Source organism: Eublepharis macularius, chromosome 9 (assembly GCF_028583425.1).
Source record: "Eublepharis macularius isolate TG4126 chromosome 9, MPM_Emac_v1.0, whole genome shotgun sequence".
Taxonomy (NCBI): domain Eukaryota; kingdom Metazoa; phylum Chordata; class Lepidosauria; order Squamata; family Eublepharidae; genus Eublepharis; species Eublepharis macularius.
Window position 1 is genome coordinate 72,543,344 of NC_072798.1, and position 19,863 is coordinate 72,563,206.

The 19,863-nt window shown below is 41.2% G+C and overlaps 1 protein-coding gene across 1 annotated transcript; it reads right to left on the reverse strand.

Moving 5' to 3' along the window:
• Positions 1–17,595: 17,595 nt before the first annotated feature.
• On the reverse strand, positions 17,596–17,811 carry LOC129335268 (ATP synthase subunit e, mitochondrial-like). The gene has a single exon (XM_054987697.1). It carries the CDS (start codon positions 17,809–17,811, stop codon positions 17,596–17,598), a length of 216 nt encoding a protein of 71 aa, XP_054843672.1.
• Between the last annotated feature and the right edge of the window lie 2,052 nt (positions 17,812–19,863).

Genomic DNA, 19,863 nt, shown 5'->3' on the forward strand with positions numbered 1-19,863 from the left:
TTCTAAAACTATTGTCATTTCTATATGGAATGGGACTGGGTACTATATACCACTCTATATAATATGTACTATATGTTTGCTTTATGTATTATCTGGTAGACATGGGCACGAACCAAAAAAATTTAACGAACCTGCAGTTTGTGGTTTGGTGCCACCGACAAACCCGAACAAACGAACTGTAATGAAAATTTCCCATTACCGAACCGGTTCATGGTGTTGGAACGGTCCCCATTGCACTTAGAGAGCCCATATTCACAGGGAGTGTTTAGCAGGCTCTCCTCCAGCCAGCACCCAAGTTTGGTCAAGATTGCAATAGGGATCTTGGAGTTATACCCTCTTCAATCCGTGGCCCCCGGGAAACTCCCACTCGATACAATTAGAGTCACCAGTTGACGTTGGCCCAGTGTACAAGGGGCTGGCCGTCAGAACTGCCTATCAGGGTTTGCAAGGATGAGATTGGAGTGCTCATGGCTACAGAACACCCCCCTTCCCCCTCCCTCCCCCGGGTGTCTTCTCCCATGTAACCAATTGTAACCAATTTGCAGCTCCATGGTTGGAAGGAAGACCTGCCGATCAAGGTAAGCTGGGCTTTGATTCGGGTTTCCAGGGTGACAGAAGGAGTGCAGACAGAGTTCAGGCATTCCCCCAGCTCTGTTTCCAAGGGAATTGATTGATGGTGCCTGACTGTCTGTTTCATGAACCGCGGGCAAACGCAATGAACTGGGCTTCCAACGAACACTGGTTCGTTGGCCATGGACCCTCACAAACCGCCGGATTGCAAACAGACGATCAGGCGGTTTGTGGGGTTTTTTGGTTCGTAATGCGGTTCGTGCCCATGTCTATTATCTGGCTATCACTACATTATTTTCTACTTATATGATACCATTTTCTGCATTGTTTAACATATGTCTTCTTTCACTCTTCTGTAATCTAATCCTATTACATTGCTTATTAAATATTCTGTTGGTTGCATTGACATACACTGTATAATCCACCTTGAGTGTCAGGGAGAGGTGAACTACTAATACATAAATAAATACATTGTAAACCTTCTGGGAATACTCAAATACACAAAACAATTGTGTGGGCTGGTTTTTAATTTTTAATCTATTTTAAAATTGCCAACTTTGGATTCCTAGATGTTTGGGCAGGGGACTTTAGCCTGGTACAATGCCATAAAGTCCACCCTCAAAAGCAGCCATTTTCTCCAGGGGAATTGATATCTGTCATCTGGATAGCAGCTATCATTCCAAGAGATCTCCAATCCCGCCCCCCTCCCCCCGCCAAAGCTGTCAACCCTAATATCTTCCTCTACATAGAGAACATTATAAACCGAATGTTTTTTCATCTCTCTTCTGTGTAATTTTCCTGGTTCCATCACAATTGCTATATAGTACAAGGTCTCTATATCATTGTCAAGTCAGTTTGCAGCAACATTATTGATAAAGCCAAATAAAATTACCAATATACAGTACTGTTAATGTACTGAAGTAAACAACAGTCAAAGCATGATTTTACAGTGCAATCCTAAAAAGTTAGACCCTTTGAAACCAATGGAGTGACAAGGGTATAACTCTGCTTAAGACTGTACTGCCAGTTATTTACATAGGTCTTTTCCGCTGGCAAAAGAAGGAAGAAGAGCCCCTTTTGAGCACCAAAAAGGTGATTCTGGAGTTCAAGGGACCCTCATGGATAAAAGCTGCATGGGACAGAGGCTGTAACGAGGATGGTAATCAGGCAAAAAGCGCAGAAACTGAAACCTGCGGACAGCTAAGTAGCAGTTATTACAGAAGATTAAAATACAGCTCCTTGTGATCGAAAAAACAGATTTTTATTAATATTAAAAGATCATTTATTACGGTTAAAAATAATTTTCCTAAGCAGCAGTAGATGGGCATCTAAAATAATAATCAGAGCCAAAGTCAACCTCTGCTTCTTTCATTGCTTGAATATTCTCTCCATTCCGTTTTTATCCCTACTAGGTCATTCAATCATACACAGAAATGCACTAACATGCAGTTCTTAATCATTTTGACCTAATGTCACACATATGAGCAACTAATGGATTTACACTGCTTACACATCAGGCTGATATTAAATTCAAGGTACTCCTCTTGACCTATAAGTCCTTTCACGTTTTGATTATCATTATCTTTCTACAGCTGGCTCTGCATGCATAAGATGACATAAGCCATTTGATACGCTGATAGTCTCAATATGATAAGACTAAAGCTGTTGCTGCTGACTATGCCAAAACAGCCAAGTTGTGGCCTACAATAGGAGAAATACATAGCAGAAATATAAAACAGTGCTCCTTTTAAAAATCCAGGAACCTGACTTTGTTATTCAGTGCAATCCACAGACTGTAATCCAGTCAGTCTTGTGCATCTTCCACTCATTTCAGCGAAGCTTGTGCTTTCACATGTTCCCAATAGATTCTGCTTTGCCAAAAACTACGTATTACAGCTGTCTCCCAGGTTTACGTATTTCATCAAGAACACCTTCCTCCAAACTTAACTGGAGCTTCTTATTTATATGCATATAGGAAGCAGCAGCGAACATTGAATGCATGTACATCATGCTTCTGCTTTCTGCTGCTTTTTATAAAAGAGCCTTGTACATCTCTCACAGGAGAATAAATGAATGAATTCCGCATGCATTTAGAGTTTACATGTCTCCCCAGGGAGGAGCTGCTCAGATCTCTTGTGTTTCTATTGGTCACACTTTTTCAAACTTGAATATTTGCTATGGCACATTGTAGCATGGATTGAAACCAGGACTGCCAGTTCTGGGTTGGGAAACTCCTGAAGATTTAGGGGGTGGGGCCTGGAGAGGGTGGGGTGTGGAGGGGGAGGAGCCTCAGTGGAGTATAACAACATAAAGTCACCATCCAAAATAGCCATTCTCCGCAGAGGAACTGATCTCTGTTGCCACCAGCCACCACCTGGAGGCTGATCATCCTAACTGAAACCCATGTATTTACCAACTTAATAATTAAGAAGGACTATTACATTTTATTACAGGAAATGGTTTATAGCTCTGAAGATCCACAAACCCTGTGGGAAGCTGGCATAGTTAATATAATGATGAAGTTTTCAAAAGTGCCGTAATTAAAGCCAAAGGCTATGAACCAGGGAGGGCAGATTCTGAATTCTTGCTATAATGTACACTTGGAGACATTTCATGCTTTCAAATGAAAAAAAAATAGCTGCTTAGAAATAATAAAAATAATTCTGCATGAACCTGAAAAAAAACTTGGGAAATATACTGGCCTTCCTTGGGCAATCTGAGTTCTGTGAAGGTTTCATTTTCTCCACCATGCTAAATTGGCCACCCTATAAATTTTGCTAAAGGGAATATCTTTATAAATTTGGCAATACCAGAAGGGATTAATGAATGCTGTGCCTTGCTGCTTTATACCGTTTCCTATCCGTGCAAGATTTCTAGTCCCTTCAGGCTGTGGATGCTGGTGAGAAGCAATGGCAATCTAGCTAGGATGCCTTCACTCTCTGTATAAAACATTGCAGTTAGGCTGTTTGGTATTCATTGCTCACAGTGTGTGTTGTGCTTCAACCAAGTATTCTCACTCAACAATGCCAAATTAGCCTCTAACTTTTTGCATTTTAATAACCCCTCCTTTTATGTTTCCCGTTTTCATGACCTAGGTGCCTCAGACAGATCCACCTGCAGTTGTTTTGCTCCCAGCCTCAGGCAGATCCACCTGGAGTTGTTTTGCTCCCAGCTGCCCCTTCCCAGTCTCCTCTGGCCTGCCTGCTGAGTGAGGTGTAGCCTGGCGCTGTCTTTCAGCTTCTGTCGGTGAGTGTGCTGGTGGTCTCACAGTCTGGCCACCTCTGATGCCCATGCCCCCTCCTTCCTGGCTTGGGCTCCTATTCTCCCACCAGAGGGTGAGGCTGGCTGGCTTCCCCTTGCTCCATTTGACTCATTAGGGCTTGGGTGTCCCTTCCCTTTCCTCTGTTGCTGGGCATGGCAGGGCCATGGTGTCTGTTTGAATGGCTGAGCGGTGGTCGTCTGGCTGTCTCCCCTCCCCTTTTCCTGCTAAGTCCAGGAGCAGACCCTCAGACCCCGGACATGATGCTTGTGATGATACAACATTATTGAATATAGGAATGTATTTGAGCACTTTGAGCACATCGCACTTTAGGACTGAATTTTTATACGTGAAAACTATATAAAAATATTTATAGTAGTTATTATTGTTGTAAACTGATTAACTGTTCCATTCATGAGAATCTATTTTAAATATTCTTAACTCTATTGCCCTGCTGGGGAGCTTTCCCTTTGTCTGTGGTAATATATGCAGTTGATGACATCAGAATTTAGGCAGCCTAATTGTGTATATAGAGCTGGGATTAGGGGAGCCCCACTGCCAGGTTTTGTTGCCCACCTCTGCAGCAGTGGCTGAAGAAAAATTAAAAGAAAAAAAAAACCTCATCTCTTTACAGGAAGGTCTTACCATAGAGTTTTGGCAACTCCTAGAGCTACCCAGAAGTAACAAAGGTTAGTTCTAGGAAATAATCTATGGTAAAGCTGGACGTTCTTGCCATAGTTTCCAGGTAGCTCTAGGAATCATCAGAAGTCTATGATATCAGCTTTCTGTAAGTACATGAGGCCTTATTTTTCATTTTCATTTTTCTTCCGGGACAGTGCCCCCATAACCCTCCTGCCAGCTGCCAGGCACTGCCTGGCAATCCTGCATGTGCAGGATTCCATCCTTCAGATCTTTAACACAAAATAACTTCACCAGTGTAACTTCTTTTACTGTACAGTGTTTCTGTTTCAGTCATTGACATCTGAGCATGTGATTGATTTTGTTGGAGTCAAATGAAGACATTACCAACCAACAGGTGAATCTATCTAAGGAATGGCACACTATTTCTATTTAGCTCCATACAACCAGCATGGCAATCCCACAGAATCAAAATGTATATATGTGTATTGTATAGTATTATGAAAGTGTTTACAAAACAAAAAGCTCTGCCAATAATCGATTATATGAAGTGCTTTACAGATCAATTTTATTTATACTTACAGCAGTCTCTTCCTTGTCATCAAAAACTGCTTACTCTCAGAATAAAGTATAAAATGCTAAAGAAGCAATTCAGTTTGTTTATACTTGTAATCCCAAAATCGCTTTCTCTTACAAAGATGATATTAGGTTACAACTGTGTTAGTCCACAGAGAAACTCTCCTCCAGAAGCTGCTTAATACTAGAAGTAGCCCAAATATTCCCAAATCTTCACATATCACAAAACAACACGCAAACAAACAAGATGGTTTCATGGTATAGTGGCAAACACCAAAGTTTGTAGTTGTTGTCTTAAAATGGAAAACAGGCTGTTCTGCAGACTAAATTTAGATTAGTTTAGATGGGGTTAGATACAACACAAGGGGGTGGGAATTGCTGTTCTTCCTTTGTGAACATGAAATTTCATTAAATCTTCATGCAAGTCAATTGCAAGCCAGAGAGTAAAATAAATAAAACTAAAAATCACAATGGTGGGGATTAATGCAAGTCTCCATTTGTAATGTAGTGTAAGCCTCTACTGCAAGCACTCTCTCTTTGTCAGGAAAATTTGGTATTTCCCCAAACAGATAAAGCTTCCAAGTAGCCCTGTTCCCCAGTGAGATTCCAGACATAAAAGTTATGTACTACTTTTTATTAGGAACAACCTTAATGGTGCATACTTGTATATAGGACAAAACAGTGAGCATCTTATATATTAATAGCCAAGTGGCAAATATCTGAAGATACTTAAATCCAGAGATTGGAGTCATGAACAAACAAGCTATATCTTCCTACATACTTGAAAAATACCCTAGGTTTGCAGAAAAATCTGAAATAAAAAAAAATTGAGGGGCCCTTTTGACACTGCTTACCTGCTGCCGGAACGTCGCAAAATATCGCGCAAAAAAAGCGGAAGATAGCATCTCCTCTTGAGAGTTTTGCGCGACAGTGACATCAACAGCGACATCGCGCAAAACTCTCGCGAGAAGACACTATCTTCCGCGTTTTTTGCGAGATATTTCACGACGTTCCGGCAGCAGGTAAGCAGTGTGAAAAGGGCCAGGGTTTAAAAAGGCCATATACAAATGAAGAAATATAAGTGAAGATGGGGGACAGATAAAAGGTAAGTTGTTTATTGGGTTTGAAGGAAAGAAGGATGTAGGGAAAGGTGAGCAAATGGAGGATGTCAGGAGGAGGGAAAGAAGAAATAGTGTGGAAAAGGATACATGGAAAACTGAAGTACCGACCACAAGTGCTTGCAGGTTCCAATCCCCACCACACAACTGGGTCCAGCTCAACTGGTATCACACAACTCGGCCATAAGGGAGATGTTGGTGGAAGGGGGAAGGGGAAAGGGGAAAGGAGCAAGCAAAGATATATGGGAAGGAGAGAAGGAAGCAGGAAAATGGGAAGCGGCAATGGGGAGGTAGGGAAGGGAAAGAGGGAATGGTGGGGGATGGGAAAATGAGATGCCCCCCAAATCCTTGCGGGTCCCCACTTGTGCTTTCAGATTTCTGTAACCCTAGTCCTATTATATTGCTTATCAGATGTCTCATCCTTTTCATCGCATTGATTCATGCTGTGTAATTGCTTTGAGTCTAAGTGAGAAAGACAAATTATAAATAAAAATTATGATACAATCTTATTTACTAACATTATTAGCGCAATAGCTGATTTGCAATTGACAAAAAATTCTATTTCTAGATGAATTTGCCACAATGCCAATTTATAGCTGATTATTCAAAAAGCAAGAATTCTCCAGTGATCAATACTAACAACAACAAAATTATCCAGACTATTAACTCTGTTTTGAAAAATATGTCTAACATTTGAATTATTATTTGAAACAAGATGGAAACCCACATGGTCACAGAGGGGGCAACTCATTTGCCCCTTTCCCCTTCCCCATACTCTCTCCTCTATTCCTCCTCCTAGCTGCCTTACCTATGGTGCCCCACCATCCCATCCATGTTTACGTCAGACCAGGCTGGTGATGGTGCAAGGCTGACACGTGGCTCTTGTGGCCTTTCTACCTTACATTATCATCTATTTAGCAGGAGAAAAGTTATAAAATTATGTTACAACAAAACATTTAACAGAAAGCAGAAAACATTTGGTGACACACACAAGTCAGGCACGAAATGTGTTCCATTAAGAGAGTATACAGTCTTTCAAACCCCCACACAGAGCACACCTAGCCCTCTCAGCCAGCTCTCCGAGTCCTGGCCAGGCAGGCTCTGCTTCACTTGGGCTGAAAGGAGCCCCTTGGCTGGCATGGCTGGAGGAACTCCCAGCTGTACTGACTTTGGCCCTGCCCTGCCAGCTGATTGGAGGCTCGGTGAGCAAGGAGTGGTTGTTTCCACCTGTTGACCCTGTCCCTCCCCTGCCACCTTGGATGAGTGCTGCATGGTGGAAAGGATTTCCTTGCACTGCCACAACCCCCTTGTCACTTCATTTCTGCAGGGAGAGGTAGCTCATTGGGAAGCAGCAGCAGCACCTGGCAGTGTGGGGGCTTCAGGACACCATCGCTGAGTCTGGGCATTCCAGACACCTCTATTGGATTGAGTTGATTTTATAACAGTCTTAGGGAAATGGTTCCCAGTTGCTAAAAGTCATTTAGATTAACTCATAATGGGATGAAAATAACTCCAGGGTGAATTTCTGAAATAATGTAGGGTTCAAAAAAAGAATGGCATCTCTAGGACACAAACTGAGAACAAAAATAGATATATAGCAAGAGGGAGACCTCCTAGCCTCTCTCTCCATTGCACACTGGCCTGCCAAAAAATGTTTTTAAAAGTGATGTTGCTCAAATGGCACAATGTCAATCCCAGAAAATACCCAGAAATAACATCACATTGCCAGTATGATGCCAACGTGATACTCTAGGAGTGAAGCAAAACTCTATGATCCATTTTACCATAGAGTTTTGTCGAAATCCTAGAGTCACATCAACATCACGCTGCTGGTGTAATATCATTTTTGAATATTAACTAAAAGTGATAGCATACCATCGGCAGAAAGTCCTCCTTCCCTGCATCACTGATTGGCAAGTGATGTCTGGCAACAACTACCAACTGGGTTTTCAAAAGCCAAATGTGAACTTGAAAGCAGCTTTATTGTTTGAAAACTAATTCTATTTCTCAGAACTCTAGTCATCGTTTTAGGAACAGTGGACCATTTATGTTCACTTGAGAACAAACCTAGTGCAGCTTTAGCCTTTAATAAACCTTCTTGCTGCTAGGCAACAATAGTGCCGGTAAGGGAATGACTATAAAGCATTCCTAACAGTCTACTCAATTTAGGATCAGACACCATTAATAAAATTATAATAAACAATCTATGTTTTTAAGATTTAAAAAATATGCCAGATAAAAACATTATTTAACAATAAATTTCAGACAGTTTCTAGTACATTCAAATTGTACTTTTGTACAACATCCGTTCCTTTATTTTGTACATTATTCAGGATTCTGTGTCACAAAGGAAATTAGTCCCATGCCTGCCCAGTATAGTCACATCACATATACATTTATCTAAAAATATAGAAAGGGCAGGAAAATTATTACCAATGGAAACTCTCAAACCTAATGAGAACATTTCCATCACAATATATTTATAAGTGTTGCTTCTTTACCCAAGATAAAGTTGCTTCCTTCAACTCTTTGTCTCTTAAAGATGCGATTGTGCAAAATCTGTCTAGTAGATGGAAGAGGCAATGAACAAAAAGCATCTGTTTTATAAAAATTCAACATGAATATGAATAACAAATCACACCATCAGCAGTCTCTCTTTATCTCTCATAAAATTCAATCATGCAAATATTTAATCAGGCACATGTCAGACCACTCTTTGACAATATCAGCATCAGTCGATGATGCCCTGAGGTTTTAATACATATTGACTTTTCTATTATTTTAATGGCTGATAAATGCAAAGCAAGGCATTAAGATCCAAGAAGTAGGTCATTTCTTTTAAGAGTCATTGCTTCAAAGGATAACCTAAGTTTTTTCCAAGGGACACAAAACTATCTAAAGTGAAGAAATACAAAAACCATCTCTCTACTCTCAACACTACAAACTCAATTAGATCCATGTCAAAAGAGCATCTGTGAACGTACACATAGGAAACCAATGCCACGTGCCATATAGGACACCAATGTCAATGCCTTCTATTTAGACTGCTCTTTATTTTTTTAAGAATCAAAGCATCTAATTCTATAGCCTCTCATAATAAAATGTTCACTCTTCTTTATTCATTCAGATACAGATTTGAGGTATTAAAGCAAAGCCATCCAATCATTAATAGGAAGAGAATAATTCAAAATCTCAAAAGTTCAAATGCAATTAGACTTTAATTAATGAAATGCTATATGCATGTTGAGAAATTCTGCATGAAGCTATTTGAGCATATATAAAGATTTACACAGAATTTCCAGATAAGCGAAGTATTCCTGTAATTTTTCAGTATTTATAAAGCTGCAGGCATATATGCCATGATTCTAGAAAATAGTCTGGTATTCTGCAATAGTTTTAGGAACAATACGTGCCATTAAATTAATTATAGTTATATAACTAAATAGTTCTCGTATCAAATACAGTTTTATTCACACTGACAAGAAATGCCTCATCTTGTTTAGAACTGTAAATGCAATAACGGTTAACAAACCACTCAGTCATAAAAAGAAATCCAAGTTAAACTTAATTTTGAAAAGTTCAACCGACATATACTCGGATTAACAATGAAACACACATAATGGCCCTATAGTTAAATGCTGTATGCTTCAAACATTTTAAAATGTAAAATCCAGAGCACAAACATTCCAGCTTTTGAAAGTTATATTGTGTTGCTTATTGGGGTATGTCAGGGACATCAATTTATTTTAAGATTATTCTCGTTCTAGCTGGTAAAATATTTCGGACTGTTTTCATCAGAGTTATGAATGAGGACAATTATATTTTTCATTCTACAGCTATACGTGTGCTCAAACTTTTCTTAGCCCTAATGCCCAACCATGGTAACCCCTTTTTCTTCACATCCTTACATTCTACTTTACTTCTTCTATGGAGTTGAATCCTACAGTCCATTTTCACTGGTTCAAGATAGAACACTTCCACCAGGAGAAGGGAAAGGAAGACAATTTCTGACAATTCCCCCCTTCAACTTCAGATCCTCACACTGCATGGAGGGATCCCCTGAATCTACAGGGACAGCAATTCAGGGGCAGAGGGCAGGAAATTTCCATTCAGATACTGAGTTCCACTCACATATTGTAAGACAGAACCCACATTTAAATTTCCCCCTATTTTAACACTCTTCCCATCTCTTTCTTTTTAATCATGTTCTTAAGTCATGGAAATCTCTACCGCCATATCCATATATTACCTGATTCATGCTAGCTTTTTATCACATATCACAGATATATACATATATCAAAGAAAGGAAGTGGCTGTTTTCATGGAAACTAAATGTGCAGTGTGAGCCAGCATTCTGTTTGTGATGCATTTTATTTCACTTAAGCCTGTGCACACAACAGTGACCTAACTTCTGTTTGTATATACTATTATCTTAAGAAACATGCTAAATAGGAACCCATAATGCTACGGAACTCTTCTTCCAATCTCAGACCTTTTTACTGTGTGAAGAAATCAAATACTGGTGTTAAAATATTCTTATCTCAAGTGGTTACTGGTCATAACAAACCCTCAGTTCTGATTCTGCTCTACTTCTAAATCCTCGTTCATCACAAACTGTCCTTTATAAGCTTTTATATAATGTCTCAGATATGGAATGCTCCGAAAAGAATCACTACAGTCTTGTACTTTATGCAGTAGTTTATGAAATACCACCGCAGAGACAAAAAGATTAAATGAGCCTAGGTTAGCCTGTGGCTATGCTACCTACTAGATGATAAATTAGGGTTCCCAGCACATGGTTAGGAATCCCTGGAGATTTGGGAGTGGAGCCTAGGGAGGAGGGGGGTTGGGGATGAGAGAGACCTCAGCAAGGTATAATGCCATACAGTCTACCCTCCAAAGCAGCCATTTTCTCCAGGGGAACTGATCTCTGTCATCTGAAGAGCAGCTGTAATTCTGGGAGATCTGTAGGTCCCATCTAGAAGTTGGCAAGCGTATGATAAACTGCTGTGCTCCAAATATTACAAGTTCCATTCCATTTGGCGTAGTTTTGCTTAACTATGTTTTTCTATTCTAGCTAGTGGCTAACCTCCAGATGAGGCTCTGGTGATCTTCTAGAATTATTACTAATCTCCAGACTGCACAGCTCAGTTCCTTTGGAGAAAATGGCAGCTTCGGAGGATGGAGTCCATGGCATCACATCCCTTCTGAGCTCCCTCCTTTCCCCAGGCCCTGCCTCCAAATCTCTTGGAATTTTATAACCCAGATTTGGCAACCCTAATTCTGACCCATCTGAAAAGATACTAATACTGCATTCACAGATTATTGGATTTTGTGTTATGATTGTACTATAGCAATAAGTACAATCAACAAGTCCCAGGGGCAGACACTGAAGGACTCTCCTAAATAGTCTTTCCTATACAGCAAAACCCAGTTGCAAATTATTGCTATAGTGCAGCAGTAACCCAATATGTAAATGAAGTCTGGCCAAAGGAATATGTAACTGAGGCCAGATCATATTCTAATAGGATGACTCCTCCTGACTAGTAAATACAAATATCATTTGCAGACATAGTTATGCAATCAGGCATCAGTTGCAAAGCACAGCTTGCAGCCTTAAGCTGGAACACTTTTTGAGGGGTAGCAGAAGACTCTTGGCAATTGTGCCCAGTATTGGTCAGCCAGGAGGCTCACATGCTGCTTTTTGAGGCCTGCATCCTTTTGCCAGCTATACAGTAGACCTGATGGTCAGGCTCCAATTTGATCTGTCTCCGGTCCCCTTCTTCTCAAACACATAGTGCAGGCTAGACATTTTGGAGCCATCTGCCAGCAGAAGCACCTTATTGTGTTAATTCCGGTATTTCTCTCACCCTTGCTATGTGCACATTGGCTGTGGGTTAACAGGGATGGGAAGGAATTTTACCCTAAGTTCTAGTTTAGCTAATAGGCCCAGTGGGAAGTGGGTTGCCTTCTCCACAGAAAAGATGTTCTGTAAATGTTTGGTTGCGCTATTAAATGAGCAAAACTATCAAAACTAGTTGCTGGTGCCTGGGGACAAAGTATAGAGTGAGCAAGGGTGGGCTCCTTGCATGACTCTAAAAGTAGGTCCCCTCTAGGGATGAGGAGTAAGACATTCACCTTCAGGGCTGGCATGTTGGCTGCGCCCCCAAGAGACTAGCAGCAGGCAAGAACTGTGGCTTCTGCCACTTCCAGCCCTAAGACTGTCTTTCCTTTGTTATCTTTAACAGGTGGGTAGAGAGGGCTGCTGTCAGCTGCACCCACTGTCCCCAGCCAACACTGTGCCAAGACCTAATGAACCTATAACCAATTAAGTTGTGGCCTGGTTTTCCCGGTCCAGTGTGTCTGTGTTGTGTTTTTCTCCCATCCCTTCAGCTGTGTTCCCATTCTGGAGTTTGGACACAATTACCAATTTAAAAGGCCAGTTGTTAGTGTGTTTTCAACCATCACAGGACATAGCATTTCATAACTGATGGTCCTAATATTCTTTTCTAGAAAACCATCATAGCTTTTCCCAGGAGTGTAGAAAGCCCATTCAAGAGTCTAGCCAAGAACAGTGCATTTCATACTGGCTAACATGCCATTTATGTTATACTAGCTTGATGCCCGTGCTTCACTACAGTATTTAACTACTTTAAGTCCAATTATAATACTTATGGGTATGTAACATTTTTTGGTCTGTGGGCGGGGGGGGGGGGAGGTTGAGTTGATTTTGTAGTATGATAGCATGGTACCCGAGCTTCACAAAAGTATTTGAATAAATCAAAGTGTGTTGATGCCGAAAACTGATGAAGTGAAATTCAAAATGTAACAGTTATTTAAGAAAAATAAAAAAAGTCCAGTAGCACCTTTAAGACTAACCAATTTTATTGTAGCATAAGCTTTCGAGAATCACGTTCTCTTCGTATTCTCAAAAGCTTATGCTACAATAAAATTGGTTAGTCTTAAAGGTGCTACTGGACTTTTTTATTTTGCTACTACAGACTAACATGGCTAACTCCTCTGGAGTTATTTAGGAGATTTTTAAAAGGAAAAGATTGTAGTGCAATAAATAAAGTGAAAAATATGTACAACTAGGTTTTTTCTACTGAAGGACCTCTTTGTAGACCACATTGGTGGTTTTCCCCTCAGGTGCTAGGATCACCAGGTTGCTGGGTGAGCTCACTCTGGAGCAGGCCACGTAGAAGTGCCCATGTGAGAAGCAATCCTCCCTCAAGTCAATTCCTGCCACCTTCAGTGTCTGGCCCTGGGACTTGCTGATTGTCATAGCAAAGCAGGCCTTGAGGGGGAACTGCAGTCTCTTAAATTCAAAGGGGTTCTCTTATGGTATGAGTGGTATGTGTGGTATGAACCCCAACCCTCCCCCCTCCCCAAGCACTGCCGGTCAACAATGTGGCCTTGATGACGTTCCTTTCACTCACCATCTGGCACCACTGCAGAGTTTGGATTGATTGAGGTCCTGGAGCAGCATCACTGGAGCTCCCACTTTGAGGAGAAGCTTGTGGTCTGGGAAGCCAGGAGGGTTGAGCGTGTTGAGGAACTCCACAGGGTAGTGGACCACATCATCCATTTGCCCCACTGATTCCCCAGATCTGTAATCCATTTCTGCCCCTTTGAGGGAGTTGTGTTTCATTAATTATGGCAGCCTTGTCATTCCTGGAGGTCAGAATGGCACACTTGCACAGCCAGTCCATGGACTTCTCCATTATAGTGACGATATCAGGCTATATTGTGGTTGTTAGGTCTGCTACGGTCGTCACTACTCTGCCCAGATCTGCAGGTATGGTCACCTTTCCCTTGAACTCAGGATATTCTCTGTTCCCTATTTTTAGTAGGAGTTCAGAGAATTCCCTAGCAGACTCCTTGTCTCTCAAGTGGACCCTCATGTTCTTTCTTAGTGAGAGTTTCCTGATGAGGGGCCACAGATATGATGCCTTGACACACACAATAACCTCATCAGCTCGAGTTCCCCTTGGGACTACTGGCAGAGTCTGCCAGAAGTCTCCAGACAGCAGCCCGGTGACTCCCCCCGTGACTCTCTTGTAGCCCCTGACATCTTTGAGGGTTATGCTCAGTGCCTTCAAACACCCCTTCCTCCTTTTAGCATGGTGTATCCTGCACAATGTCTGCCAGCAGGCTTCCTGGGGGCAGTAAAAGGTGATGGCTGCGAGGTGTGAGGTGGAGTTGGACTGAGGGAGGGGTAGTGTGGTGGGCACTTCAACAGGTTCTTGTGAAAGGTACACATTGAAATGACCCCGAGAAAGGTCATGCACCATCTCCCCATTAACATTTAAAAACTCAGTTGCCATATTGACTTCTATATATAAAATCCCTATTCAGGAGTCTTGTACTATCTTTCTTCAACTGTCTGCAGTTTCTTGACCCAATTTTTACCTCAGAACACAGAGTTCCACAACTGAACCATCAGAGAGAGGGGGGGTGCAAGCAGGCAGGCATCACAGTAGAGCTGCCAGGTCCAAGTTAGGAAATTACTAGAGATTTTGGGAGTGGAACCTGGATAGAGTGGGGTTTGGGGAGGGGAGGGGCCTCGGAATGGTGTAATACCATACAGCCCACTCTCCAAAACAGCCTTTTTCTCCAGGGGAACGGATCTCTGTCACCTGGAGATCAGTTGTAATTCTGGGAGATTTCCAGCCACCACCCGGAGGTTGGCAACTCTACACCACAGGGAGATTGGCGACCCTAGTGAACTTTTAGGGGAAGACTGTGAGGTGCTTTTTACCTCAAGATACATTCAATGACTCCCTTAGCAACTGTTTAGAATGTTGGCCCCATATACAAATAACCCTGAAAGCTAGCCCAATCAGAGAAGAGTGGCTGAGTTGGCAGTTGGCAGGGGAGAAGAAGCCTGTCAGCCATACAGGGAAGCTGTATCCCTATGGGAAAACATATTTTACCCCTTTTTACCCCCTTAGGCGGTGAATTTTTTAAAATCCCTTCTTAGTGAGCCCCTACATCACAAAAGGAATGTCCTACCCAAATTTCAAGTTTCTAGGTCCAGGGGTTTGGGCTGGGCGTTGATGAGTCAGTCAGGACACTTGTCTTTATATATATATAGATTCTGAGCACGCAATAGTCGTTTGTGAATCATTCCTGTGTTTTAAAACATTACCAATAATTAACATATGCTTCTAGCTCCAAGATTCTCTATTAAGTGGCTCCAAAGACAGAATGGGCGAGACTGTATTTAATCTCATCATATTTCAGCAGGAAAAACAGCCATTCCAGAGAGAAGGCAAGCCTTGCCATCAGATCACAGGTGATTTATATCTGGAATTTGTTTGGATTTGGAATATCAGACGGTTCATGAATTATGTTTGGCATTGCTTGCCAAAACCATATCATTAAACAGACCAAGACTACTCCCAGAATGGGAGAAAGAACATTTGGGTGAGACCTAACTTGCTTTCTCCTCATTTCTGAGACCCATAGAGGGTGGGCAGTGGACACTGACGATACAGGAGAAGATGGGGCTGGCCTCCCATTCTTTCACAGTGTTACAGCAGTTTGTGTGAACTACTGGCCAGATTGGAGTTGTTTCTTCAAGCTAAACTGTCTTGTCTGGTTCACAGGAGTCTCGGGAGAGCCATGCTGCCCAAGAACCTTTAAATGGAATATGCCATGAATTGAACCTAGTACTTAATATGTGCAAAGAACATACTGAAACTTTGGCAGGGGGGATAACAAAATCAAATCCCTTGAAAGGTCAAATGCAAGCAAATGTACATTTTCATCCCTGTCTTTGTACAATAGCTTGCATTAAAGAGACCAACCCTCAAATATCACTAGTGTAGTAATATCATATATTTAACTCTAAAGCTGGCCTTGTATGGATCAGAGTATGGGGTCCAGGGACAAATGGGGAGTATATCCCTATTGACCTCAAGATTGCAAACAATATAAAAAAGAAAATAATGTTTAAAATATAACAATTTTACTAAGATCTCGTAATGCTCTGTGACCACCAGTTTTGAAAAAAAGAGGAGCAGCAGCCTACAACCACATCAGCAAGGTGGGCAGGTAGAGGGGGAAGTAGCTGGAGTTACTGGCATGTGAACTGGATCAGCAGGGAGGAGCAGGGACTTCCTGGCAGAGACAGCAGCACGGCAGGGATGCTGGACAGCAAGTGGTTACATGTCACAGGCTTACACGTATTATTTTCATTTATTCTAAATCAATAAAACACAAAAAGATCTCTTTCTTTAAAAAAGTAACAGTGAGACAATAGGCTTAATGTATGGGCAAGGAATACCAAAGTGGCCCTCAGAACCTCAGCTTCCAAGCAAAAGCCCACAACCTGTTTTCAGACCTATGGATTCAGAATTTCTATTACCAAACAAACACTATAACAGAAGTTTAGAAATTGTAAGAGCATAACTTTTTATTCGTTCTTTACTTTCAGCTATACATAAAGAAAAATAATTTCAAACAGCTACTTTGCAAACTTACTTCAAAAAAGCAGACAGAAAGCCACCCACTTGTCAGCTGGTTTAGACGAGCACATAAAGTTCCAAAGCTTGATGCTTCCTTGTATCTGTTTCTTTTGCAAAACAGAATAAATCACTTTTTCCCAAAGGGAACAGAAAAAGAACTTGTCTTTTAAAGACAATATTGTACTGTGAAGAGAAGGAGTGATTTCCTTCACCAAATCCTATGCCAATTCCCAAGTAGCATTGCTCACAATTCTTACTTCTTTGGGCATTTGGGGAGGAAGCACCTGCCAATTTTCACTAAATTCAGCAAAAAAAAAAATACCCAGGATGCAAGTGCTTGTGAGTTTACAGCTTAGCAAATAAAAACAAAAAATGAAATTCTTATGCTGTCAATCAAATACAGGAAACAGTTTCTAAAAACAGAAAATAGTTAACTTGGGGGGGGATTAGGAAAATGGGAAATTTACAGATGACCCCAATAAGAACACAGCAGACACAAAAAAAAATAAAGGTTACCATTTGCAAGTTAAGTCTTAACTGACTGATGCTGAAGTTAGACTTGCCACTACCACCCTCACCTGCCAATCCCTGACCCTGCTCAACCTGGCTGGCAGGAGGGAAGGCACGGGGGGGAAGCATGTGTGTGCTCTTGCACTGAAGCCAGATTAATTAAAAATCACTAATTTCCCTCTATTTGGTCATCTTTAGCAATAAAGATGATCCTACAGATTACATCAAGTGTCCCAACACACTGCCCATGGGTGCTATGGCACCCGACCTTTTCTGTGCTTGCCAAGTATGTTTTTTTTATGTAGCATACTTTTTATTTTGTACTTTATACATGAAAAACCCTGAAATGTCTAGTTCACAAACAGTTTATTGATGCAATTAGAGTTCATGGTTGACACAAGATGATCTACTTCAGAGGTTCCAGATAATAAAGCCGATGATATAGATGGTCTTATTTTTGTATTGTATCATTGCTAGCTTCTGCCAGTGCTTTTGCAATGCATTCCATTTCTTCATGCTTCTTCATCTCTTCCTCTTCTATTCTTCTTTCCTCCACAGCAATAGGCTTCAAGTAGTCATATCTTTTCTTTCCATAGATCATTCCAAGTAGCAATGCTGAGTTCCTGGTGAACTTGATCAGGGGAGAGACTTCCACTGGGGGGATCATCCTGTTGCCTCAGCCTCCCTCCAGCATGCAGAAACGGATGTGACGCAACAGAAGGGGAAGGTAAATGCAGAGGCTTTTCCTGCCAAGTATTTTGAGAAAGTGAAGGGGGCAGGTAGGTCTTTTGCCCAACAGGCCATTAGAAAGCTGATTGACCTCCCACAGCACAAGGATCTTCAATGCGCGACTGAAGTTAAACTGTGTGTATGCAAGAAAATGTTTTAAACAATATGTTCATTTCAAAAGTCATCCTGTTAAACAGATCTTTTGCCTGAAATGCTGAAGAGTTATTAGAATTCTGCATGACATCACTCCTTGACATTTTGTGGTTAGCACCACCTCTTGTGGCAGCCATTTTGCAGTTGACTCCATCTCCCCGACAGCCATTTTGTGATTGTGCCCATCACTGTGTGACAGAATTCCAAAGGTGCTCAAAGCTCAAAAAGTATAGGAACACTAAGTTACGTTGATTATTCCTTATTCCACCAATTAAGCAAAATAGTTTCCCTTGTCCCCTGAAGCAGCTAGCTGGAGGGAGAGGAGTCTCAGAGGCAACCTATATAAGGCTGAAACATATGAAGTATGTTTGCTGCATTTTCAGGACTGATGTTTAAAGAAAACAGAAATACTTACGGATATTTTCTATATCCCTGTAAGCTTCAAGAGTGACCACCTAACTCAATTCACTTTGGTTTCATCTGTATCTGTATGCAGAAACAATTAGCACTCATGGTCTCTGATATATCTGTATACAGGATGTGAAGGACAGGAAAATCTGTTCACTCCTATGTTCCTTACTTTTCTTTTATTTAACCCAGGCTGGCCTGAGGGGAAATAAGACACACACACACAGATGCTGTGGTCACAACCAATGGGTCTAGTGAATAAAATGCTATGCATGGGGAAAGTAATCTCTGAATTCCCTTTTTCCCAATAGCCCTGGGTGAGGGGAGGTACATATAGGGAACTGGCTGCCTGTCTGGTGGAGCCTCTGGAAGAGGAGAGAGGGGACCCTGTGAGGATTTGAGTCAGGGCTCTCTGCCTGTAAAAGTGGAGGCTAGACTTGTGGCGTGTTGTAGTGGCCTCCCAGTTTTTATCTGCCTGGGTGGCAAGGGTTGTAGGCGGGATAGGGGTCTCTCAGTCTCACAGGAAAATTTAGTTCTTTCATTTTAACTCCTTTATTTGTGTTCATATTCCTTAAAATTACGGCAAAGGGTATAGACAAAAGGCAAAGGAGACATGGAACGTCCTTGTAAGGTACTTTTTGTCAATTTCTGTTTGTCTATAGTCATTTAACACTTGTTGTGGCTGCTGGATTTCTGTATCTGCTGTATAAATTTGTCATCTAACTGAAATGCTTTTAAGACTTCTGTCAAGACAATTCAACTCTGTCAAAAGCCTTTTCAGCATCTAATAAAAGCAGAGAACTTTAATGATCATATACCAGAATAAAAAGCTGAATTAATTTTCTTACATTTTGAGATACTTGCTTCCCTTTAATGAACCCTGTTTCACCTCTGGAACAGATTAGTTACCATATCATATTACTGAATCTTTGAGCTAAAATTTTAGTCTATTTAAAGTACTTGCAGGCTGTGTCTGGAAAATGACTAGGGCATTATTAAACTATTTAATGAGACTGAAAAATAATGCAGGTCCACTGTGACCCTCTTGATAAGGTGTACATGTATTTTGCATTTTAAAATGTATGTCCCGAAACTGCAAAGAGCTGCAAAGTAGAATCAGAATAGACCTGTAAATATTCCTCATGAAACCAAAATACATTTATGCTGAAATCCTAAGAATGCTTTCCTGGGAGTAACCCCCCCAATCTTAGCAATATTATTCATTGGGGATTACCCCTGAGTAGACATACTTAGATTTCTCCCTTATTTTCCTATGCATCCATTTACTGCTGAGATTGGGGAACACAGACATCAGTGGGAATGTTTTTGCTTAATTTGTTGCCCTGACAAAATATATATTGGCTGATGATCTTGTTGGTTCTTTTAAAGCCAAGTTCTAGATACAAGTCAACTAGTTGTTCTATGTTGC